Source organism: Coturnix japonica, chromosome 4 (assembly GCF_054131305.1).
Source record: "Coturnix japonica strain WE chromosome 4, WE-NBRP24, whole genome shotgun sequence".
Taxonomy (NCBI): Eukaryota; Metazoa; Chordata; class Aves; order Galliformes; family Phasianidae; genus Coturnix; species Coturnix japonica.
Window position 1 is genome coordinate 30996718 of NC_140666.1, and position 26734 is coordinate 31023451.

Below are 26734 nucleotides of genomic sequence, written 5' to 3' on the forward strand. Positions count from 1 at the left end.
CCTGAACATGATGAAAAATATGCTCAAATAAAATGACAACCTTGACAGAATTTCATCAAAAAAGATGCAGCAACCTCCTCATTTGCTACTGTTTTTTTTTTTTTTTTTTCCCCATAGCCCAATTTTAGGATGTAAAGTACTTTAGAGATTAAAGTTATGTTTCTTCGTGCTGAGCTTATCAAGAATGAACTTAGAGAGTCACTCTCTAGTTCAGAGTCACTTGTTGGCTTTACTTCTTCTGTATCATGTTCAGACTCCTTACCTTCAAAGCTCAGTAAAACTTTGCTCTTGGCAATCTAATTTTTTTTTTTTTTAATTTTTTTTTTCTTTTTTCTTTTTGTATGTATGTCTTTACATGTGGAATTCCCTTTGCCTTTCTTGGTGCTGTAAGTAAACATACTGGTCTTCATATCAGAGTGAGGAAAGTTTGTTTATACTGGTATTCAAAGTGTAAAACCTTTTAGAACCACACAGAGTGTTACTCTCAAATTTTTACATTGTTGATAAAACCTTTGGGGCTTTTGATTCTTAAGCTGAAACAATAGTTCCTTCAAGCAGGGACAGGGCCCCCTGTGTTTCAGTGCTCTGCTGGTAAATCAATGTTGCAATCTCTTCTGCATTAAGTAGATTAACTTTTTTTTTAATGTGAGCAAATAATGTGTTTTGTGAAGTGGTGTTATAAGGCTTGGATTTGTGAAAGAATTTTAAACGTGCTCATGAAGCTGGCATTCTGAAGACGCTCAGTTATTCATTTTAAAACAAGTTTACAAAAACACTGATATTTCAGAGAACCTGAGTGAAGTGCCTTTGGGAAGCTTTGTAAACATCCCTTTCTAACCTTCCATGCTATTAGTCTGATTGTTTTGGCCCTAAGGCAATATTTTTAAATTCCTTACATTCTCCTGTGTTCCAGTTTTAATTTCAACACTTTTGTGGGAGATAGTTTCTCATACTTAGAGTAAACAACCTTGTATTTATTTCTTGACATCAGACAAGAAGAAGATGCAGAAATATTTTCTTCTGTGTATGCTAAAAACATTTAAGGCTGAGGAAGCAAAAATGTCTTTCATAAACCAACTCTTTGAGTTGCCCACTGGTAGTTTACCCCAAAAGAAGATATGAAAATTGTTCAGGTAAGGGGAGGTGCAACCTTTCTAGAAAGTGCAGGGTTTTTCTGATCCTGTCTTGTGGAGTTCTGCTGAAAGTTACCAAGAACAAGGTTAACTGGTAAAGACCTTGCGAAAGTTGAGCCACCAAAGGGCTCTAGCAGTGCATGCAATTCCTAGCTGCTAAATGACTGAAACCTGACAGTTATCATCCTTTTCTTTGAACAGTATTCTGACACATCTAGTACTAGGACTGTCGTCAAGAATTAGGTTAAAACAGAAAGGAAATTACAACTTCTGTGATACTTAGCTGTTAGCAGAGAAACTTTGAAGGTCTGCTAAATAGACTTTGACTGCTGAGTTATATAGCTGGAAAAAAAAAAAAAGTGTCTGATTTCTTAATCTTTTTCCTGATTGATTTGTTCAGCTTCTCCAGAAGTATAGAAACTATGTTGATGTGATTGTACTTCTTGTCCTTCATCCTGTTTTGTTCCTAAAGTAAACTTGCTTGTAAGGCACTGCAAATTTGCACAAAGGTGGTGGATTTTAGGGGTGGGTAACCTGGCTAGCTATTTGTGTAAAAAAGCTAGTTTTACTAAAATAAAGAACTATGCTAAGTTATGACAAACAATATTTAGATATGGCGTTTCAAGGCAACTGTAAATCTTTTAACTTTTTAAAATCAAATGTGTAACCACTTTTTTCCAGTTACATTTTGTAACTGTACTGAGAAGAATGAGAACTAGTACAGCTATCTCATAAACTAGTAGAAATGAGTGGTCACCAACATTAGCATTGCCTTCTTCCCTAACCTAGTGAATTGTCATTGAAAAAAAAAAAAGTGAACGGTCAGATTTTTCTCATTATGTTCAGCAATAGTAATTCACATCGTGAAGGCCATAGGTTTGTTTTTATGGATACTGCAGGATACTGACAACTTGGTAGAACCTCCTGTCGTAGAAGTATATCACGTTTTTATCATTTATACTGCAGATAGTGCAGAAGCTCTCTAACTAGTGAACATTTCATTTGCACTCGTGACCTTTGCAGTCTTCCAAAAAAGTTCTGGTGTTATAAGTATGTAAAATTTGTTCCACTATTAATTTAGTGTTGGACTTAATTTAATTTGTAATTTAGTTAATAGTACTTCACTGAGCATCTGACCTTGTTTGTGTCATTCCTTAAATAAGAAAAGTAAAATAAATAAATTAAAAAGAGCTTTTAAGGTTCTTCCTGGACAACGGAAACACTTTGTGTTCTAGAACTCAAAATAAAAGGAGAGATTTAGTTGAGAATGCTCAACGTCTAGGTTTGTGTTTTCTGTAAATCTGGGTGATTGGATAAGATGATTTTGTGGGTAGGACTGAGCAGCTTGGTAAAGAAGGCAAGACAGGAAAAATGCATGTATAAAAAAAAATGCAATCAAAAGATCTGAGTCAAGATAAAGAAGGAATAAGAAAATTAAAATTAACAGTACTCATTGAAAAGTGTTTTTTTCAATAGGAGTCAGAAGGTAAAATCTTGGCTATACCTGCATCTGCTGGAGAATGTACATGCAAATAATTTGCTTGACCCAAATCTGCCTTCGAAACAACCTAACTGTATGTTTACTGTTTCATGTTAACACTTTTCTTATTTTTATTGGCAACTGAATATGTCTTACAATAGTGACTCTCAAGTGAAAAAAAAAAAAGAGAAGTCGCACCAATAAAAGTACCTCTTTAACACTCAAATTGTTGTACTTCCTATTGCTGTGTAATTGGAGATTTTCAATAATCAATTTATCATCTTGTGTTGGATGTTAATGTGACTTAGTTTGGTTTAGAAAACCAAACTGTAGAAAAACAAGAAAAAAGATAGAGGAAGAAAAATGTCATTTTCCTGCCTTTACGAGTAATAAAATTGCAAATAACTGTTGATAATTAAAGATGCTCTTAGAATATATATCAAAATGAGTTTCGCAATGGAAGGGCAGCAGTTATATTGGTAAGCTGGCCTTTTTATAGTGTGTATGTGTATATATATATATATATGTATATATATAGTATATATATATATATATATATAGCAGTTTTTATAAACAACTGCTGAGTTGTACGAGCAGACTATCTTTTTTGGAGGCAGATAGTGCTTTGGTTTTGCACCTGGACAGTTCCAAAAAGCTTTTTTGTCTGTCCAGTGTTCTATAAAAAGAAGACAGCCTGCTCCCTTGAAGGTGCTTAGTGTCTGGGAATCTGGGATAACTGAAAGCTGTGCAGGTATTGTAGGTAAGTTCACCTGGTTCAAAAGGAACTCCCAGGCCAAATTGCAGCCCAGCAGCAGGAAGAATCCTTCTTGGAAAGGGATGACCAGCAGAGCTGCAGCAGAGACTGGTGAGGAGAACTGCCCGTGGAACGCTTTTCCTTGTGGGGCAGGAGAAGGAGGTCATTCTTGTGCTCCTTCAGCTTATGCTAGTTCTCCAAGTGAAAGAAGTTACACAATGAACTCTGTTTTATGCCAGTGTAAGCATATTTACATTTGGGCTTCTGCCACAGAAACTTCTTTTCGAAAGGAAATTGGATCTCGTGTTTCTGTGGCATAAGTTTATCTTGGCTTAAGCTCATGAAAAATACATACAGTTGCAAACTGTTTGTTAAAAGGGTAAAAGCAAAGTTAGAAATAAGGTGATTGAAGAGAAATTGTAAATCCAAAAAGAGTTGCAAGGGAATTCTGTAGGTTTCTAAGACAGAATACCTGGATGGGAAGAAATACAAGGATGGATAAGAAATCCTAGCCTCATATAAGTAAATGTATATACACTTCTTGATACTCTTGTTGAGCTGTTTTGATGTCACCATATTTCTTCTGTAAAGGAATCTTGCAAGTGAGAAATTATTTCTATCTGTGTCTACACTAAAACTGAATTTAAACTGTTGGTATGTAAGCATTTTTAATTCCATAAAGATGTCTGAGGCAATAATTCTAAGAAACCCGTTTTGCATGGTTTCTTTCTGGGTTTTAACTTCTCGTTTCCTAAAATGCTTCCAGTCTGTACTTTGGTTGCTTTCTCAAAGAGCTCCAGGGTAAATGGCAGCTGTAAACCTCAGGGTAGCGTGCAAAGTTTTTCTTCCAAAGCCTTTCTTTCATGTGTAGCCAAGCGAAAGGCAGGGAGTGAGCTGGAAACTCTGGCTCAGCGTTATCGTGGTGGCTAGCTGGCCTGGTGAGCAGGCTGAGAGGTGGAGGGGAGGCTGAACAGCAAAGCCGTAGGTGCAGCAGGCGGGAGCTGTGGCAGCCTGGTGGGCTGTGTCCTGGGCACGTGTGCCTGTGTGCAACATCTTGTTCCTGCTTCATCCTTTGCCTATTGCAGAAGGCAGTTTGTCTTTCTTTTTCAAATTGTTTCAGCATTTATGCTTAGTTGTTGGCAGCTGGCTGAGAATAAGCTTGTATTTCATTGAATGTTGTTCTTTTGGGAACCATTTTTATTGAATGCTGTGAAAAGGCTTTGGAGAAACTCGGCCTGTTCAACAGCAATTAATTATTTTAGGCTTTGTAGGAAAGTGCTTGCATAAAAAATACATGCAGATATTTGTGTGTTTAAACCTTTGTTCATGTCGGGTTTTGTGATAAACTGTATAAATGCGATATTGAATTTTCTTTGACATAACCTGTTCCACTGGCACTCTATTCTGGTTTCGTTTGTGTATCCAAAAAGGGATTTGTCTTCTGAGCAGTCTTGCAACTTCTTCCCTAAAATAGAGTGACAGGTAACTTTATCCTGGGACAACTCCAGTTATTGTCCTCAGTGCAAGACAGAGACTGTCTTCTTGTAGACATGAGTGCTGGGTCCCCTCTTTCTGCCAAGTAGCTCTTGGGATCATAATTTGTGAAGTGCAGCAGGTTTTTTTGTTAGCTTGTTTGTTTTACTGGGAGAGGAAATGGATGAGCAGACAGTGCTTTCTTTGTTATACAGGGGCATGCTGCTTCTGCGGCCGTGAATTTCCATTTCAACCATTTAGAGACCGCAAATTCTCTAGTTGATATCTTTGTCTTATTACCTATCTGGGCTCATATAGGGTATGCTGTTTTTATTGTGTCTCAATGCAGTTAAGTGTGATCATGAAAGCATGTATTGTTTTTATCAGCCTGAAGATCTCCAGATTTTTGTGAACAGTTATATGAATAGTGATAATATAAAGGATTTAGTGCCCATCTAAGCTGCAATAGAATGAAGTGTGGCTTGCCGTATTCCTGTGTAAGTCAAGCTGATCTGTACATCTGTTTGTGTATGTATGTATGATTATCCAGTGACATTCATATAGAAAAAAAACTGTTGAATAAGTTTACAAATAAACAATACCTTTAAAATAATTGCTGTGATTGTAAGGTCATGCACAAAACTTGAGAAAGTCCAAAGAAACTGGATTCCATTAAAAGATAAAATTTCAAGTGGTAAATATGAAATCAGTTATCAAGTACTCTGCCTCCTGTCTAGCGACACAGACTCTGAGAGTTCCTTCTGAGAATCCCCTTGCATTGTGTGCTTCTTGAGATAGATTGTAAACTGTAATTGCATGTGCACTGTGCTGGTCCAGGAGAGACATACCATGGTGTAGGCCTTTCTGAGTAATATTTCCAGCAATGAATTTCATTACAATTTGTCTTATTATATCTTTAATAAAATTCCATTAAAACAAATAAACAACAACAACAAAAAAACTTGTGCTGTAGTTGACTATGAATGCTATCTTTTGCATGTTAAGGCCGTGTTGGTAATGCATGTTACTGCTGCTTACATTAGTAGAGGGTTGTACCCTCTTCTAAAAATTCGTAATTAGAGAGAGAAGAGAGTTTTGAAGGAAGTATCTCTAATGCTAGAGTTCTGTGTTTCACTCTGTAAGAAGGGATTACAGCATTGTTTTGTAATTCGCACATGCATTCAAGAGCAGCACCAATTACCTACAGTTTTCAGATATTATGGAGGGATTGGAAGAAAAGACAAGGATAGTCACTTTTAAGCTCATTTTTTCGGTAATTCTTTTTAGCTATGTTTGAGAAATAAATAAAAGCAGTCATTCGGGATGAAAGCTCTCATCTTTAATAAAGTGAGATTTGTTTTTCAGGCTGGAAAACACCTCCCTTATATCCTCATCCTCATCATTAATAAGCAAGCCAGACAGGCAGAAAATGTGCCTCAAAGGTCTCATAGCAGATTTGTTATTCTAATGTTGTATTTTCTTGCAGAATTTTTCTGTCATCTCTCTCAAGTGATCAGAATAGTTTCCAATAGTGCTCCTTCTCCTCCCCCTTCCTCCTTTGTTTGTTTTTTGTTTTTTTGTTTTTTTCAATATTGAACTGATATAGCATAGTGGTCTTGTTTGTAAGCATTTAAGTACAATGGTTTTTATTTTGCTTCTTCACTGTCTTGTAATGCTGCAGTCTTGCTGAAAATAGAACTGAAACTGTTAAGGTAAAATCAGTAGAGTGTGCAGTGACATAATTCTATTATAATTTTATATTATATATTTAAATTATTGTATATATATATTTGTAATAATAATAATAATACACACACACACATATATATACATAAAAAATTTTTTACTTAGCAATTTTCTATGTTTACTGTCTTTCATTGTCCCCAAAAGAATGTAATACAAATTCTATTTAGTGATGCTTAACTAACTCTACAGGTGTTTTCTTTTTCTTCTCCTGTAGGGTGTACCTCAGTTACCATGTGCCAAAGCATTGTACAACTATGAGGGAAAAGAACCTGGAGATCTGAAGTTCAGTAAAGGAGACATCATCATTTTGCGTCGACAGGTGGATGAAAATTGGTATCATGGAGAAGTCAATGGTATCCATGGCTTTTTTCCTACCAATTTCGTTCAGATTATTAAACCTTTACCTCAACCTCCGCCTCAGTGCAAAGCACTTTATGACTTCGAAGTAAAAGACAAGGAAGCGGATAAGGACTGTTTACCATTTGCAAAGGTAAAATATGAATAAAATAAATATTTTCTTTGAATAATTTCATTCACTTTGGAAAGAAATAATAAAATGTTTGTAGTCTTGTGTACGTTTTTAGTGGATCCATACAAATATGAAAAGGGCAGATAATTCTATAGGTGTTTTACTTTCTCTTATGTAAATGAGTTTTGCCTTCCTTTTCTTTCTAATTGCATACAATTTCTCTTAAGATTTTATTTTTGTGGATGGAACTTTTCGTAATTGCAAGCGTTGCATTCTTAATCTCCAATAAATAACCAATGTTATTAATTGTTCCATCTTCTAAGGAAACTCTAGATGTTAATTTTCAGCTATGCATTTTGTGTAATTTTTAGGCTTTAGATACTAAATACAAAGCAGTACTAATCTTTGTCAATCTGTAACATCACTAATCGCCTTTTGGAAGATATTACATTCTTAAATTGTTTCTGTTGTAATGAATTGTCCATCTTTTAAGGCTGTGATTTATTAGAGCTGTTTCTTCCTTGTTTTTGGATCTATATCAGGTTGTACAAAAGTATTTCAGGATCAAATGTGAGCTAATTGCATTTTTGTCCTTGCCTACTGAAAATGGAAAGGATGGCTAAAATTCTAACAGCAAAAGGTTTTATCTCTTTTTGTGAAGTTAGCAGAAGTATGGTTGGTCAGGCAGTGGCTTTTACTACACATAATTATTAGCGTTGAGGATTATTGTCATAAACTTGCATATTTTGATTAGACAGTTGGCAAATTGTTCTTTTTTTGATCTTCAGCTGTGCTTGAATTGGCATCTTATGTTTCAAAATGATTTAACTTACCTACAAATTAAATATGAATCTCAGTATAGCGATGTTTAATATGCACGTGATGCTGTTTTTGTGTCATACTCAAAGCCATATCTAGAAACAATAGCTCGGGATATATCTGAAAGAAATTGTGCCACTTAGCAGTGCTCCTGAATGTTTAAGTAGAAGAGCAGTATCTATGGAACATTGGATAATGAGTTAGCTGATATGAAAAAATAAAATAAAAAATAAGTAGAGGTTTTATGGCTTAATGCCAGTATTTAAAAGGGAAGTTGATGAGTACAACAAGCTGAGCATGCTTGGATGTTTGTTATGAAGGACAAAATAGAATGACTGAGGTTGGCTGTGGGCAGTTAGTTTACCATTGTCAAAATAAGAGAAGGAACACTTGGAATTGACTTCAGCCCCAAGAATGGCATACTTGTATTACAGAATGCTTTCTGTGTGGTTCTTGCCATGTAGCACCTTCTTTGATTACCCATGCATTGTGGAGGGAAATTTAATTAGAAGTTTAATTAGAGTTGGGAGACATAATCACTGTATGTTCCCACAGGATGATGTTCTAACTGTAATTCGTCGAGTGGATGAAAACTGGGCAGAAGGAATGCTAGCTGACAAGATAGGAATATTTCCAATCTCATACGTTGAGGTGAGTTGTGCTATCAGTAAGGCCATGCCCACTGTGTACTTAGTCTTCTACAAATGAACTACTGCAATTAACTAATAGCATTTCTAAAATAATACTGTTATACTTTATAAAATAATACTGTGGATTCTAAAGTAACATGAGATAGACTATTCTATGTCTAAAGTTATTTATAAGGTCTGTGTGCTTAGATTGGGAGAGTTCATGCCTTCAGCAGTTGAATCTGTGTTTTTTACGTAGTCATTTGATACTTGTTTTCAGCAAATGAAATCAGAGTGAAAGTATTGGAAGCAGTCACTGTATTTTCTTACTAATACTGTGAGTCATGTAGTCAATCACAGACCACACTTAACCACAAAATAAAAGCAATCAGCAAGTCAGAAAATAATAAGCATTACACAGTCCCTCTCAAACAAAATCAGCACAACTAGAAAGTTAGAGATCTTGAAGCCCTTGAAAAACTCATAATTGGCTGTGTTTGTGGACAACTTATTACCTGCATGAATATCCCCAGTTTGCGCTATTCATTTATATGACTGAAACATAGAAAGTCTGTGATAATAATAAAAGCTAAGACTGACAACGATTTGAAAGGTATTTTAATAGTGATTACATTAAGAGAGTAATTTGTTAACTGACTTACATAACATAGTCCTTAATTGTAGACACACGACACTTATTTCTCCAGGTGAAAAATAAATTATGCAAAACATTCCAAAAAAGAATGTCTGTTTTGAAAGCAGGAGAAATGTTAAAACAAAATACTAGAAAAAGACCTCTAGCTGTATTAGAATAAGTCCTAGCTAATATTATCTAAATTACTAAACTTTCGACTGATGGATGGAATTGCAATATATTTGCTTTAAAAGTAGATACAATTCTGAGTATTAATTAGAACATCAAATTTGATATTTTGATGTGGATTAACATTTAGTAAACAGGATCAGAGTCTAAAAGCTATTTATATTATTGCAAGAACTCTTAATAAACAGCTAGAAAGATACAAATGGAAAAAAGAAAGACTGGAAAATCATTATTCTATCAAAATGTCAGTAGAAAATAATGACAGCTTTTGTTTTCCTAAGTTAATGTGAACAACTGGGAAACATCTCTTTATTAATCCATCTTCTCTAGTTGAATCAATAAGTAGTCTTTCAGAAATACAGTGAAGTATTGTTATCCATATCTTGAATACTCATTCATGTTGTAGAACATGAAGTTCACTGTCATTTTAAGCTACTGCATCCGTCAACTAACACATTTTCAAAAATGGTAAGATAAGATTTGATGTACCTACTGTGTCAGCATTGTCTTGTTTTTTTTTCTTTATCAGCATCTTTTCCAGTACTAAACAAGAATGCTTCTCAATATTTTGGTAAATGTGTCTCTACATTTCATACTGTATTTTTAGATTGGATTTCTAGCATATCTTTTTAAACATCATAGTTACTAGATTCAGCATTCTGTCTATCACTGTTAGATGATGTGATTTAATGGAAACACTTCTGTAGCAATACTGACTCAGAAGAATACTTCTTGACTGTTTTGACTGACCAGAACAGAAAATATGTGCAGAAAGTGGATATTGTATATTATGCTTGAAACCAGAGATAGTTAGATTCTAGTAGAAAATTATAGTCTAATTCGCAGTATATTTGAATCTGGTAATCTCAGTGTTGTCATTACAATAACAATTACAAAGTGTTATAATTTTGATCTATTTTCTCTACAAAAACTACAATGCAGAACTACTGAGTTTATTTCAGTAACTCATATAAATATATCTCTGCTTCTGACTGTCAGCTGCTCAAGTTTTGTAAAATGATTCTTCTGCTGGTTTGAACAGAATATATTCTGAACCTGAATTATGAAGCTGAATTTGGATTTCTAAGGTATTAGCTGTCTTCCAGGGGGATGTTTAGCAAGACCGATAGGGTCAAATAAAGATGATATTTGCCTCTAGTTGCACTTCCTCTTTGTTTGAAAATATATGGGTGAAACTGAAATGCAGCCTAGGAATTTGTGTTTGACCAATAATAGTGTTGGTGATGGGGGGAAAGACAGCTTTTTGATGCATGATAACGGAGTAAAGTTTTGTAAATAAAAATTCTGGATGAAGAATGTGGGTACTGAGGGAGCAGGCAGTGTTTTGACTTAATTTCACAAAGTGATGATATTTGAATTCCATCTATCTACATGTGAACGAAAAATACCAGAATTCATTTGGTAAATAAGTGCAGTAAAGCATAAGCAGAAGGCTGGCAGTAGCCATTTGTGGTGATCTGTCTGATCATTTCTCCAGGCAGCTGCAAGGATATGGAAGCCCTGCAGGGCCTGCAGGGCCACTGAGCTGCTTCAAAGCCAGCTGACTGTGTCGTTTCCATCTGGGGAGTTGTTCTGTTTCCTGGGCTTGATAGAGAGGGGAACTGGGTTTCAGGTGACCTGATGCAGCAAAGATTTTATCAATTAAAAATAAAACTATGTGAATGTGAAAGTTAAAGCAGTTTCAATTTAAATGTGTCTCCTCAGGAAAACCTGATAGAAAGCATGGATACAGATGCAGGGGTATTTGTTGGACAAAGGAATACTGTATTCAAACACTTGATAGCAATGGCTAGCCATTTCTTTGGAAAATGAATGCAAGCTATTGATTTCTCAACTAAGAGATGAAGTGCCCTCTGCAAAATACTGTGCTGTATTGCTGTCCGTAGGTTGTTTCATTGGCAAGGCCAGCCATCCATTCACAGCCATCATTAGGTTGCATGTTATCGTCCTGTGCTTGTTTCTGTCTTTAAGAAAGCTCAGTATGTTGCTTATATTTGAGTCATTCCCATGAGCAGGCTTTAACTTTTATCTAATGTGTTGTTTGCTTTATAGAGTAACCAGATTCTGCAGGCATTTTTAGTTTGAGGAGGTAAACAAACATAATTAGCTGTAACTGTGGTGCCTCGGGATGCTTCTGGCAGTGAGGCATTTTTGTTTTCATTTTGTTTTTTACTCATGGGTGATCCCTTCACTTTTCTGTTAGATAATTCATATTTTATAAATGTGTACTGCCTTTATTTGTCTGATCTACATTATTTGCGAACAAAGTGTTAAGTGATAGAAAATGGATTGGATAAGATTGGATGTGGCCAGTGTTATAAGACAATATGGATTACACAACAGGTTCTCAGGTAGCGTGTGAAGAACTCAATTTTGAGTTGAAATAATAGAAAATGACTGACAGTACAAAATATATGAAATTGTTAAGTCTTTGAAAAGCCTGCCTATTCTTCCTTGTTGAAGAGTAAGTATCAGAACAGTCTGTCTTTGGTCTTGTTTTGTTGTTTGTTTCATGTCCTTCAACTTCCTACTGGTTTTCCGTGTTAAAATAATCGTTTTCATTAGTCCATTGAAAATGTATGTACAATCTAAATTTAAAATTTAACAAATAAAGAAAAAAGTAAAAATCCAAAAGATGAATTTGTAAATTAGTTGTAGAAAGCTGTATGGATGCTTCACATACCACATAAATGGTATAAAAATATTTTGTATATATGATTCATATCTAGTGGGAGAAAAACACAGTGTTTACACCACTTTTATGAATGTTTATTACTGTGACATTGTTCTCTACTATTCTGCCTTGTGTTTTCAGCTATGTTTTAAAGAACCAGTAGTAGGAACTTGTAGGAATTATTTCTATGTTGTCATCTTTTTCAAATCCTCCTTTGTTTCCCTCTTCTTATGTACTGTATTGTGGGTTCTTTTTCCTTGTTAAAGCCTTTCATAACGTAATTTTTCCTGCCCTTACAACTTCACAGGTTTTTGCATCGGTTCCTCGTTGTTCAGTAATTCCCATTTTGATCCTTATTTCTTCTGTCTATGCATGTCATTTCCTTCCAGATCTTGTCTTTGAAATACTATTTGAAAATAATCTGTTTATTTAACAAATTTGTGTATGGTGTATGTGTGTCTATCTATATCTATCTATCTATAGATATCTATCTATCTATATATATATATAACCACTTTATGTTATCTACTTCTTTGTCAGAGCTCAGAAAATGTTTAGTATATGAGATACTGATGTTTCTGAGACACGCTTAGATGGCTAATGGTTAAAATGGTTAATAATGTGTAACTTGTGTAGTAAAGTTTTTATGGGACAAGATACTTCAAAACTCCTTATCAGCATAGTTTGGTGCCTTAAGACTTTCAGGGAGTTGATTAAAATAAATACAAAAAAATGTCCTGAAAAGCAGAAGTAGTGCTTCTACAGTTGCTAATCTCATTCTTAAATCATGTTGTTCTTGAGATGAGGTTTTTTCCATTCTTCATAATGGATTGAATTACCTGGGTAACACCATTCATACTTAATGGAATGTATTAATGTTAATTTATTTGATCAAAAGATTGGTGCTTGTTTACATCAGCTTATGAATAAATGAAAGTTCTGATGCTATTATTTATAGTACCTTTAAAATATTAATGAGATGAAATCATGGTTTTGTGGGAAATCTAGATTCCCCCCCCTCCCCTTTCTGTCTAATCTACTTTAACAAGAAAATGTACAGGATTTAATACTTTGTTATCAGAGAGGAAGGATTTGTTTGCATTTTATATCAACTTGTTATAGCAAATCAGCAAATAGGGACTTTTTTTTTTTTTAAGGCGGGGGGGGAGGAACAATTTCCCCTTAGATAAACTTTAAAAGAAGAATTGATTTTCCACTCTTACGCATAAACATGCTATCGCAGCTTTAGAGAATTAAGAGGCTACAGATTATTAAAAGCTGAGAAGATATTTCCACCAGGTTCTTGATGTATGTTTCTTTTCTTATGCTGTTCTATGCTTGTATGTTACTTTGTCAGGCAGTATAAGAATATAGCTGGATTTGCCCTGCTATGTAATTAAGTTTGTGCTTAGGAAACCTGTTTTTCACTATTGCTACAGTTTAAATAACTGCATAAATTGAAAGGGATGCTAGGAGGGAATGTCTTCAGGAACCTCAATACAAAGGTTTAGGTCGATGTCATAAACAACAAAAAAGGCTTAAAATGAAACAAAGTTTTTATGTAATACAGATGTTTATATTATAAGGTCAAAGGAAGCTGTTGTGATTTAGTTTGACTATTCTAGATAACACAGGCCATGAATATTACTGAATTAATTCAAATTTGGACCAGTGCATGTCTTCCTTTCTGTGCTGAAATTACACCTCCTGTTGGTAGTCTGCATCAGTCTGAACCTAATCATGCTAAGTTTGTAGTGAAAGACTCATAGATCTGTGTCTACTCATTTGTTGGTCAGTATGGCACATTTTTGAGTTTTTAGTTGCACAGTTTAAGTTTTACTATAATATGAATAATAAAATTAATATAATTAAGTAGTAAAATAGGAAAATAGATTTTGGTTGTTTGTAGGTGATTTTTATATTATACATTAATTATGTGTGATTTTTTTTTTTTTTTAATTTTTTATTTTTTTGTAGTTTAACACAGCAGCCAAGCAGCTGATAGAATTGGATAAGCCCTCAGGTTCTGCTGTAGACTCTGGAGAAGGTACCTCTGGGGCAGTCCTCAACAATTCAGTCCAAAAGCACACCGATACTAAGAAAAACACCAAAAAACGACACTCTTTTACCTCCCTCACTATGTCCAACAAGTCCTCACAGTCTTCTCAGAATCGCCACTCGATGGAAATTAGTCCTCCTGTCCTCATCAGCTCAAGCAACCCAACTGCAGCAGCACGCATAAGTGAGCTGACGGGACTTTCTTGTAGTGCCCCTTCTCAGGTAATTTACGTGAAATTAAGTATAAATCATGCTTTACTTTTTAAGTAACTAAAAGGCTTCTTGTTGCATTGTTTATTCCAAATTATTTCTAATATGCAATTAATATTACAATGTCACAAAGCTCATCCTCAATGTTTACATTTTAAAGAAAAATATTTTCAGTGGTCCTTATAAAATGATTGGAGATATTTTTGTTCTTGTAATTTTTTTTTTTTACTGCTCTCCATTTCTTAAGAATCACAGGTGGTTGTTAAATTTTAGAAATTATGACTTAATTTCTTCATTTTCTTCTAAATTGAATATAATACAGCATATCAATAAAGTGTATGCAAGTAAAATGTAAATTCAGTGTGAAAGCTACTTACATCCCAGAAATGCATCACATTAGTCAGGTGGTGAAAAGTAGTAATCTGGTTTAATTTATTTTTTAATCACATGCTTCTTCCAAACCTTTACTTACAAGCAACAGCAGTTGGAAAGCAATTGTCTGCTTCACATAAAGAATACATTTTGATGGTAGAGATAGTAACATTCAATATGTAGTTCAATACATCTCCAAAATTTCATATATATATATATATGTATGTATGTATATATATTTCCAGTGAGAAGTGTGATCCAGTACCTTTTTCATGAGTTTCTAACCCAAAATTATTTCTATTGTAGAATTTTGTGTGGTTGAATGCTGGTGATTTTGACAATGAAGCTTACAGCTTTGTGAAAAAAAAAAACCAACTGTTCCCATAAAGATAATCAGAACTGACTCTGCTTTTGATTTTTTTTCAACAGGTTCATATCGGTACTACAGGGCTGATTGTGACTCCACCCCCTAGCAGCCCAGTCACAACAGGGCCCTCATTTACCTTCCCATCAGAAGTTACCTACCAAGCTGCTCTTGGTGTAAGTACTGTTTAAGGAAACCCAGCCTTCTCATATGTCTTTGGTCTGTACAGTCCTTCTGTACTTCTTTCTGGAGTTCTGATACACTGATTTGAGATGATGGTAATCTGTGTAATAGATGATAGTATATATTGAACTACCACAGAAACATTTTTTTATAAAATAATTCTTGCATCATGTTATCCCTATCAGTTTCTCTAGTTTTCCTCAATCTGTTAGATTTCTTTGATCCCATCCTTCAGTAAGTACTTGCAAATACTGGCAAACAAATTCATTGTTGATACCCTTGTTAGGCAGAATACAGTTGTAGTTCATGTATTTGCTGCAAGCATAAGATATTGATTTAATTTGTGAGCAAGATGGTCAGTTTTGGAAAGGATGGGTTAGAAGGATTTAAAGCATCATTTCAAATTTTCTATCTGAAGGTCTTCTTTATTCTTAGTGACACTTGTTATTAAGAATCAGTAGTTCTTAATTTGATACCAGTGTGGAAAAACACTTTATTTTGGTTTTGGTGCAAAGTCATTAAACCACCTTGGGTGCTTTAGTTGCATAAGCTTGTTCAAAAGTAATCTCACCATCAGTACCCATAGGAATTAAATTACAGTGCTAAATGCAGCATGGAGCGAACCTTTGCCACATGATTGTCCTGTATCCAACAGTGATGCTTTCTCTTTGTGATAACTAGGTTCCTGGTTATGTTTCCAATTAAGCATATAATTCCCATTGAGAATCTAAATTATTCTCTGCCACCCTCTTTAAAAGTCAATAACCTTCTGTACATAATGTTCCATTTCTTAACTTGTTTTCTGCACGGTTAAAATACAAGCTGACAGCTCAGGCTATGGTCAGGTGGTTCTTTTCCTATAGGTGATATTAGATGATTTGTAGTCACAGACTGAAATTCATCTTTAGATTCCACTTTTCCGCTTGCTTTAGAAATGTATTTTTATTTTAGAACTATGCAGAACAGCTCTGATAGCAGAGAAGGTGACAGTCTTTTCCCTCTCTATATTTTTTCCCTTCTGGAAATACCCTACTTAATATTCTGAGCATTAATTTTAAGCTAAGGAACAATAGCGCTGTTTGATACAATATTCCAGTGTATATTGTAGCCTGGATTTTGTTTTGTTTTGGCTTGAGTCTAAACTCTTGCAGTTCTCAAAGCTTCCCTCCTTAGCTTTTCTCCTCATTTATGAATACTATTCAAATAGAATAAATGGAGGGCTGGGATGGAACAAGGAGCATGAATATGATTTAATTGGACATTGTACCTGTTGATTATTTTGGTGTTTATGACACTGTTTAAAGTAATTGATTGTTCTTTGAGAACAAGCCGTTTGATACAATTTGTTTTGCTTCGTGCTGAACTCAGATAAAGGGAGAAGGAGGAAATAAGATATCATATGTGTAATTCATAATCAGTTGATGGACAGGAAGCTATATTCCTTTGCTGTAATTAAACTAGATTTGATTAGAAAAGGGATGTACTTCTGTGTGACAGAAGAGCCAGTGAGTACTGTCACTTTAGGGAAGTAGCAGGGAAGAACCTCAAATTGGTCCCAGAGGAATTCGGGAAGACTAATGCAAGAACATAATGTGGCTTACAGCCCAGCTGAAGTGCCTCTGTACCAGTGCACACAGCATGGTAAATAAGCTAGAGGATATGGGCACCATGGTGCAATTAGAAAACTATGACGTAACTGCTGTCATAGAAACATGATGGGAAGAATCACACAGCTGGAATACTATGATTGAAGGCTGCAAGCATTTCAGAAGGGATAGGCAGGGTAGGAGGTGCGGGGGATTTGACCTCTATCTTAAACGGCAGATAGACTGCAAAGAGCTGCCTCAGAGAAAGCCACAACCAGGTTGAGAGCTTGTGGGTTAAAATTAGGGTCTGCGCCAGTAAAGAACTCTCATGGTTGAGATCCACTACACATTTATCACATTTATCTACATTCTATTTATGAATCTATAAGTGAAGAGAAGTTACAGCCTGCTCTTACCTTCTGTAAGACAGATGTGAATTTTTTAGAAATGTTTTTACCTGTCTTGTTTAGGTAAAAAGTCACTCATAAAATGACTTCCTAGCCTCCAAATCTGTGGCTCTTGTATCTGCATACAATTATAGGATGACACTTTAGTTTATTGCATTGCTTTTTACAGTAGTACAGAAGATGCCAACTGCATTCATTTTATTTTGTTCTCTTTTGTAGATAATATTTGGTACCATAAGTTTTATGAGTTGTGTGTTACAAATTTGTAGCCAAAACTGACGCAAATAAGAATTGAGTGCTTGTGTTGAATGGCCACATACGCTATCTGCTGTATGTATCTCATCAGCAAATTTTTATTTGCATCAAGAAAGCCTGTGGTAATTGGAGTTTTATTTTACAGCTTTAAACTAGTTCTTTTGCCAGCAGCATGAAACCTCATTTTGAGGTTTGGTTCTTTGAAATTGAAGAAGCTGTGAACTGAGACAAACTTCTCATAGCTAGGCTTTTGACTGATACTATCACTTGCAGTGTTCTCTGGAACTTCAGACGACAGCTTTGTCCCTAATAGGGGGATTAACTGATCTTCTCTTCTTGGCTACTTGTGTTTTTGAACTTTGTAGACAATTAGTATATTTGAAGTTCTTTATAAAATATGAATAGCAGAGGTCAGGTTCAATAGTTGCTGGGTGAAAATGGGCACATACAATTATGTAAGCCAGATTTAGTTTGGAAGGAGCTCTTGGATGTAGTTTATAAGGCAGTTATCTAATGGAGGAGATCTAGTTGCCATCATCTTTGCCAAAAAAAAAAAAAAAAAAAAGAAAAAAAAAGAAAAAAAAAAAAGAGTTAGAGGAAGTATGCAACACAAGCCATGATACAGAAGAAAGGTGAAATCAACCACAACTAAGTTCATTACATTCATAAGCAGCATAAGAAAAACAGACTAACAACAACGGATAGCTTACCATCCTTTCATTCTGTCTTAATATTCTCTTGAGATGTGGAGTGTGTTTTGGACTCCAGTTGCCCAGATATCTATATTCCTACCTATTCAAGTTAAGTATGTTGTATTTGAAATAGTGGTGTATGTAAAATAGATGGTCTATATTTGGATTATTTACTTTAGTTTACATACTGAAGGTTTCAAAAATGAAAAAAAAATCCTTCTTTCTGGTTCTGTTTGTTCTCTCACCCACCCACGCAAAAATTGCCCTTCTGTGCTAAAGTACATAAGATAGTGTGATCTGTTACTGATGAGACACAAGCTGTGAGAGTTACAGTATACTGATGACTTACAACTCTCTTTCGTGTTGTTCTGGCTGATTCAGTAGTGTGCATCAGGAGGAGGTTTAAACAAGAACTGAATTTAAATCAACAGCTATTCAAATTAACTTTGGCTGGTAAGAAGAAACAGCTGAAAGAAATGGTGAGGTTTTATGTGAGAGGCCTGCTCTTGATAATCAGGGATTTTGCTAAACATGAACCTTAATTTGTTAGCTCTGAAGGGGATTTTGTGAGTTGTATATTTTTTCCGAGGCCTTGTAGTAATGAAGATAGTTAATTTTTTTTCACTGCTTTGCTTCTTGTTTTCCTTTGGGTGAGCTGATGGCTGGTCTGCAGCTGACTGATACAGGATTGAAGCCTCTATATACTGAAGATCAGCAATATATGCGAGTTTCTGGAACATACTTAAAAGCACGTTTTGAAATTCTTTATATAAATATCAAAATGTTTGGTGCTCCATCTTTCAATTAAGAAACAATCGTCATGCTTCAGAGATGCATGTAAGATGCCATTTGATGCTGAAAGTACATTTGCTTTGTGATGAGTAGTTCCAGAAAGCTTCATTTTTTTTTTTTTAACAACTCAACTTCGTGATATTAAAAATACTTAAAATTATTTTGATATGTGTATTTTATTAAATCATTTGGGACTTGCATATATTCTTTCACAAAATGCTGACTATGGAGACCGTCAAAACTAGCTTGTGCTAAAGATAGATATGTTTTCTAAATAGCTACAATGGTAGCTAAGTGTTGGAAAACTTACTGAAAATTTGTCTAGAGCATTTGGGGCCATTTTATTAAAACATAGCAGTGCTAGCAGAGAAGCAGTTGCCTTCCAAAGCATATCAGGTAGATTGTTTAGATTTCTGAGTATTTGCTAAGTCTTTAGGGGTTTAATTGGGCTGTGGCTCGCTGCAGGTTTCATTACCATAGTAATAGGTATGGGTAGGGGAGCAGAACCTGAATGGAGCAAAATAAAATAGAGCTGGGAATGTGCCTGTATTGCTGCTAAAAATTCAATCTATATTAAGTGATTTGATAAGTACAACACCCAACACTTATGGCTTTAGAGCTGCAGGAAGTACAAAATAGTGATGCCTTGGTGCATGGATTTCTACAAAGATTTCCAGCTGATCAGCTCTAATGTGAATTTACAGATTCAACCATATGTAGCTGAATCTGCATTCCCCCAAAAACATTTGAATTTATATTATTTAGAGCAGTTGTCTGGAAGTAGTTGCTTACATTCAACTTGCAGTTGCAGTTTACCTTTCTATTCATATCGAATTAAGCATAAGAAGTTTGATAGAAATTATGATTGCTGTGAGAGACTATCAGTTTTCTCCAGGTTTTGTACTGCTTAATACTTCACTGTGTCTTGATTGACTGAACTAGCCTTACATTGTCATCTTTTTATTAACACTCACGAAATGCAGTGAGGTACTAATCCCACAGTGCAAGACTACTTTGTCTGTACCTTTTTGTTTAGGAAAACAACAGGCTTTTAGGAGTAGGCTGTTTGAGGGGAATTAAAATTACTTTCAATGCATTTATATGCAGATGTACTGAGCGAGCCAGGCAGCGTTTCAGTACATTTTGTTAATTTCTATTTCTGTGGTTTCTTTTAGATCTCAGTCGCCATGAGTTTGAGTATTAAAGATTGATTTTAGTCTGAGATCATGTATGAAATGAATTCTGTTTTACATTTTGAAGTATGTGAGGTTTGTTATTTGTTTGTTGTAATACAAATAATTATTTTTGGAAGGAGGAAAGAAAAGTTCTGCTTTTCTGAGACAATTTTCCCAGGAGTGTCAGTACACAAGCTCCTAAAGGATTGTCTGAGGCTTTATAGAGCAGAAGGTAACAATTGCTCCATTGAGTCTCAAAAGGCATAGAATCCTGTAGGCAGAACCCCTGTTAATATCTGCCTGTAAAGGAACTTTGCCTTTTTACTGGAGTGTTTGTTAAAGATTACCAATCTTGATAATACTGAATTTCAAAAGCTAACCCTTTAAACTAGAAGAATAAGTGAAAGCAGTAACAATAGCTCAGTGGCTATGATCTCATATTGTGCTTGCTTTTTGTTACCCATACATCAAAAGAAATTTTCCCCCAAAAGAGGGGTGGTTTGGGGTGCACTGCTTTCAAATAGTATATTATGTTTCAGCTTCAGGTTACAAAACCAATAATGTTTTGAAGCACAGTCAGCAGTAGGATGCAGAATCAGCCTCCTGGAAGGCTTCTGAATTTCCATTGAGTCCTATCCTAAAGATGTTATAGTTAGAAACAATGCCATCAGTTTTTCCTTCAAGATTATTTGTCCTTTGCTTAATTAGCTGCCAAGACTTCAAGATCTAAACTTGAAAAAGCAAAATACAGGCAATCCAACCTGTGTATTCACCAGAAGGTAGTGGAATGTTGAACTTTACTGGGTTTTTTTGTTTACTTGCTTCCTTAGCATATCATTTGTTTGATTAGTTGAAAAAAATATTGATGGTTTTTTGTTTTCCCTCTCAAAATGTCAGAATATGAATCCCCCACTTCCACCACCACCACTCTCTGCTGCAATTGTTGCATCAGCCTCTTCTGGACCTCAGCCTACAGGTGTAATTCAAAGGTCTGCATCAGGATCAGCTGACCAAATGGCACATTTAAGACCACAAACTCGTCCAAGTGTGTAAGTAAAATTGAAACATTCTGCCATCAGAAAGACACTATGTGATCAGGAACTTCATTTTGTAATTACTTCATGTCAGCTGGTTATGTTCTGCTAAAATTCCCAGGAAGTCACATGTACTATTTTAAACAAAAGCAGCAAGGCATACATAATGATAATATCCTCAGATGGCCTTAGTACTGAGTGTTATTTATGTCTTAAGTAAATATAATCAGCTGATGCCATTTGTTTAAAAAAAAACAACTCACTTCAAAAATATAAAGCATCTGTCAGGCAGAATATGAATGAATCCTGAAGTTAGTGATGAAGACTGTATAGCCTGCAAATGGCAAACAGTGGAGTGAATTTATTCAGTGTTTTCTGTTATGAGTGGAATGAAAAGACTGTTCTCATATGGAATAATTCATGCTAAAATATAGGAATGCTGTTCCTCATTTAGTCTGTTATATTTGCATGTCATTGTCAACCTGCTTGTGTAAGTTGCAATTGAAATTTGATTGAGGATTCTACAGTTCAGTTAATTACTGGGTGTCAGTTTGAAATGAAGGCAGAAAGCTGCTAGTTAGTGTTTTCACGCTTATACAAGCAAATGTGCATGATCCTTCTGGTTGAAAATATTTTGTATATTAACATGTACTTGTGACAACATCTTTTTTTGAAACTTCATTATATGCAGTTTGGAGAATAAGAAAGTGGGGGAAAAAGCAACAACAAAATTAAGGAGTCGTTGAGCCATTTGATAGGACACATTTGAATTATACAAGGACCATTATTGTCCTGTCTTTGTATTTATTGTTGCGTCAGGTTTCCTTCCTCTCAAAAGAGTACCAATCTTGTGTAGCAGGTGCATCTGGATTTGGGCTGTTTCTTTGGTGTCAAGCATTTTTAGCATTGCTTCTTGTGGATCATTATTGCTTAGTGCCATTAACCAAGTTCTATCTCATTTATTCCCATCCTCCATCTTCAAAGGATTGCTTTATTTGAGGATGCTAATGAAATTTGGAATGATTTAACTAAAAGGGAAGTTAATGAACACCAATTAAAGCGCATCATTTGCTTTCCTGCAGAGGTTTGTTACAGGACTGGGGACACACACAGTTTTCCACAAGTATCTTTTTTAAAAAAGAAAAAAAAAGAGTAAAACATTTCTCAACTCTCACCGTAATTTGTGTTGTATTATATAATAATGCTGAATTGCAAGGAAGAAACTTTAATAGGCTAATAACTGCTAGTTAACTTACCTGTGAATGTCAAGTCCTCCTAAAACTTGGCGTGTCATATATTAGAAGCAGGGTAGTGAGAGAGGTGGGTTTTGGTGGGATCTGCAGCTCATCAACACCTATTTAATTAAAAGCAGTGAATTAAGAAAGTGGTCATTCTTACTGGAAGTAATGTACACTAAAGTGAAGTGTAATTAGGAGAATATTTTTTAATGGTCATTGTGATATTGCCAAATTTATGCTTTAATATTGCAACAATGTGATGGGCCTTTTCTACCACATCTTCTCATTTTTGGCTCTGAACACTCTCTGGTTCAGAAATGCAAGTGATGTTTTTAACCGTTTTAGTTTTAACAACTACATCTGCTTTCTTGTCTTTCAGATATGTTGCTATATACCCTTATACTCCTCGAAAAGAAGATGAACTGGAATTGCGGAAGGGAGAAATGTTCTTAGTGTTTGAACGCTGCCAAGATGGCTGGTTCAAGGGGACTTCCATGCATACAAGCAAGATTGGTGTTTTTCCTGGCAATTATGTTGCTCCAGCTACAAGGTATATTTTTAAATATAAAATCTATATCTAAATAGGTATCTAAATAGGTTGTCTAGTTTGAGGTCCAAAATGATTGTATATTTAAGTCTAAAGCTAGGTACTGGAAGATGAGTGTCAGTATGCATTGTGTTTCAGCATTTTGTTGTTAAATTTTGACAGGACAGTGACAAGTGCATCGCAAACGAAAGTTCCCATGTCTACTGCTGGTCAAACAGGACGAGTGGTAACTGTGGTCAGCCCTTCCACTGCTAGTGGGACATCTCAAAAGCTCCAGGGGAATGGCGTGGCAGTGAACTCTAGCACTGTACCCACAGCTGTGGTTTCTGCAGCACATATCCAAACTAGCCCGCAAACCAAGGTTCTTATGCACGTGACAGGACAAATGACAGTCAACCAGGCTCGCAACGCAGTTAGAACAGGTAAAAGAAAACAATTGAACAAAATATCTTTGTATGTGCAGTAGTATCTTCGTGGTAGAAAAACTGCATGGTCTGTCTGAGCAGGTGAAATGAGACAGGATGTGTACAAATATGTTGGGTTTCTTAAGCGTTTTTAAGTGGTCTTCTAGAGCTGAATACTATATAGAATTCCAGTGTAACTCTCTGAATTGCTGAATCTTTTATTATTCCCCTCCAATCAATTGCATGCACATACATACTGCTCCTGTAGGAAACTTATATATGGGTGCTTTAGTGTTGGATTTACTTTTTTATTCCAACAGTACCTAGAATGGGAGCATTCAGTGATCTCCCCAGCTCAAGCAGAGTTCAGATGGTAATAAAAAACAACAGGAGGAAAAGTGCTAGCTTGTTTTTTCATGCTAACAGCATACAGATAATTGCATAACTTCAGATTACTGTACATCAGCAGTTACTTTTAAATTATCTCTGATTATCTTTGAAGATTTCTAAAATTCATTCTTTTTTTTTCTTTCTTTCTTTTTTTTTTTTTTTTTACCTTTTAGAAAAGGAATTGCAAATGGTATTATCTGTTATTAGTTTAAGGATGATTGCTCCTTATTCTCTCAATATCCGTGGACTTGTGGAGCCTGTCCTTCCTTCAGAGTTGTGCACCTTCCCAAACATTTTACATTAGCTCAGATATCAGCACTGGGTCTGGTTTTGAAGGCAGGATCCGTGTATATGTCTTTAGATACCGTGTTTCCTTAATTGGCCTGTCTTCCTACAGTCTGATCTTAGGCTGAAACAGATGCAATAATCCTTTGTTAGAACTTCATTATTTACTTTTAGATTTTAAAAAAAGAGAGAATAACACCAGGTGCTATTGGCAGGTGGTAAGAGAAACTAAGCAAAACATGTGTACTTTCTTGCCTCTCAGGCACAGGTGGTTCCTACTTTAAATCCTTTGGAGCTGTCTAGAAGCTTGCAAGTGACTGTGCAAAGGAGAAAGCACCTGTGGGTTCCAAAGGCTTTTCTGTCTCTGCACCTCTATTATTTTGCCAGGATGAATAAGCTCTTGTCGTTTACTTAGCTGGAAAACATGACAGCATGCTGCCCACCAACTTCTCAGGTCCCAAATGGTAAATTCAGAGCAGCAGGACTCTCTTCACTGGGAGCTTAACATTGGATTGTGGTGTAAAAGTAACTGTTCAGTCACATCTGTAGATCTGTTCCTTGTAAGTGCCTCTTAAACTAGAAGCAATAATGGCTGCTTTATATTCAAATGTTAAAGAGAACTATGTAGTCAGTATCTGAAATGTGATCATCTTGAGATTTTGCTTTCTGAGTATTACTCTCTTGATGAGGCTTCACAGGCTAATGCTGCAATTTGTAGGGCTCTTTTTCAGTTTCTGTTTAACTTAGGACTTTGAGGATCATTCTTCAAATTATCTTAGTGCCAGCAAAGACAACTGGCATCTGAGGAGTTTGTGTTCCTTAACTGAACTGAACTGGGAAGGAAATATATATTATACCCCTTCCATTAAGGATGAACTGTATGGAAATAGAGGAACTTAAGGTTCCTACCTGCAGTTACAGTTCAGAAAACAAAGCCAGAAAGCAATCCCGTACTTGCACTCCATTGATTGCATGCAAGCATAGACATAACTTGAAAAAGAGCAGGTACTTGCAAGAAAACTGGCTTTATCTCGTGAACAAAAGGCAGTTAATAATTGTTGGATTTTTTGTTGGTTTTTTGTTCCGTGCTTTTTTTTTTTTTAATAAAAAGCTTGCTGCTTTTGGTTTTTGGCTAGCTTGCATTCTTGTCATCTTTTTTCAAATGTTCGTGATACTTAGAAAGATCTGATATGGTGGGAGACATCACGTGTCAAAAAGTATATGTAGCATTTAGTACTGCTTTCTTTTTAATTAAGAGCTTGTGTTTCTTATCTCCGAGACTGTAATTGGATATAATGCTTACTGTAGTATTGTTATATCAAACTTATGAACTGTGTCAGTCTTCTCTAAATACACTGTTGTTACAGTCTACCAGGGGAATTTGTAGAGGGGAGACTGAGGAGAGGAAAGCACTAGAGGCTTGATTTCAGGATATTACTTCTGTAACAAGCCTGGAACTCTAAACTGTATCTGAAAAATCAAAATGAATCGATGTATTTGAGAAGTGCATGCACCATACCAGTGGCACAGAGATACCCAACCTGTTTAAGTAAGCTAGAGCATATATTGTTGACAGTATTACTGTAACGGCAGTGTTGCTTCTTGGAAAAGATAAATTCATGTAGAGATCTGTGCTTTGCAGCTGGGCTGCAGCCTGGGTGGATATATTCATTGCTATGCCGCTCTCTGACTTCCAGTGTAAATGTTCCTTTTATTTCACCAGGGATATGAGGAAATCTATTTCTGTATTTAAACATCCCAAGAGACAATAGCATATGTTTTCAGAAATCCACTCATAGCAGTAATTGCTGCTGTACTTACTGTTTGAAAGGCCCACTAAGTCTGTTGTGGATTTTGTTTAGGGAAAACAATCCAATTATATTTTTAGCAGCTTCTGTAAAGGAGTATTTCTTTCTGCATTGTTTTATGTGCACTGGCAACTATATAATAAGGAACAAACAAATTCCAGGCAGTATTTATCTAGCTCTTGTGAACTAAAATGAAAGCTTTGCATCACTCTTTGCATGTGAAGTACTTTGCTTAGTGGCTTGGACATCTCCACAATACCTGCAGTGCTGTTAATCTTCCTGTTGCATATTGTTTCAAGTACATTACTACACATATGCTCCTCTGTTACTAGATTGAGATAGATTTGATGCTGTGTAAGATGTTGTTATGGTAATATAAATGGAAGTGATACAGTAGGAAGAAAACTTCTTTAAAATCAACTAGTTGCAAGACAGTGACAGTGCGTCATTTTTTGCATGCCTTGTGCAAAGTTAATTCTCTCATATTATCCTTTTGTTCTAGTTGCTGTACACAATCAAGACCGACCTACAGCAGCAGTCACACCCATACAAGCACAAAGTCAAACATGCCTTATTCCTGCAGCTGTGATTATTCCCCACCATCCTGTTGCCTCCCAGCAACTCCAGTCCCAGCTTCCAAATACTGCTGCTTATGTCACAGCTGTGAATGTGAACCGTTCAGCCATCCCACTGGCATGTGCAGCAGCTTCTTTGAATTCTCCCAACATTGCTGCTTCATCTTTGGAGGGAGATACAAATGGGAGAACTGTGAACACTCACCCCATAGCTCCTGTGGCTCCAGAGAGCTCTCTAGCAGCTGGTGGAAGTGCTGCTGTCAGTAAAACAGACAAGGATGTCAAGGTGCGTAGAGAATCAAATCACTCCCTTGGATGCTCCAATTTTCTTCATGCAC

At 35.7% G+C, this 26734-nt stretch overlaps 1 protein-coding gene across 3 annotated transcripts in view; it reads left to right on the forward strand.

The window, feature by feature from the left end:
• SH3RF1 (SH3 domain containing ring finger 1) overlaps positions 1-26734 on the forward strand; it is a 66823-nt gene that overhangs the window by 32100 nt on the left and 7989 nt on the right. For 2 of the 3 annotated variants that reach the window (XM_015861026.3, XM_015861027.2), the window contains exons 3-10: positions 6801-7076; positions 8430-8525; positions 13999-14301; positions 15091-15201; positions 21013-21164; positions 22767-22937; positions 23097-23356; positions 26324-26682. In XM_015861026.3, the coding sequence (XP_015716512.1) occupies positions 6801-7076; positions 8430-8525; positions 13999-14301; positions 15091-15201; positions 21013-21164; positions 22767-22937; positions 23097-23356; positions 26324-26682 (1728 nt within the window). Of the gene's footprint in view, positions 1-6800; positions 7077-8429; positions 8526-13998; positions 14302-15090; positions 15202-15232; positions 18986-21012; positions 21165-22766; positions 22938-23096; positions 23357-26323; positions 26683-26734 lie in introns of those variants that run through there. The other variant, XM_085544909.1, reaches the window with a different exon arrangement.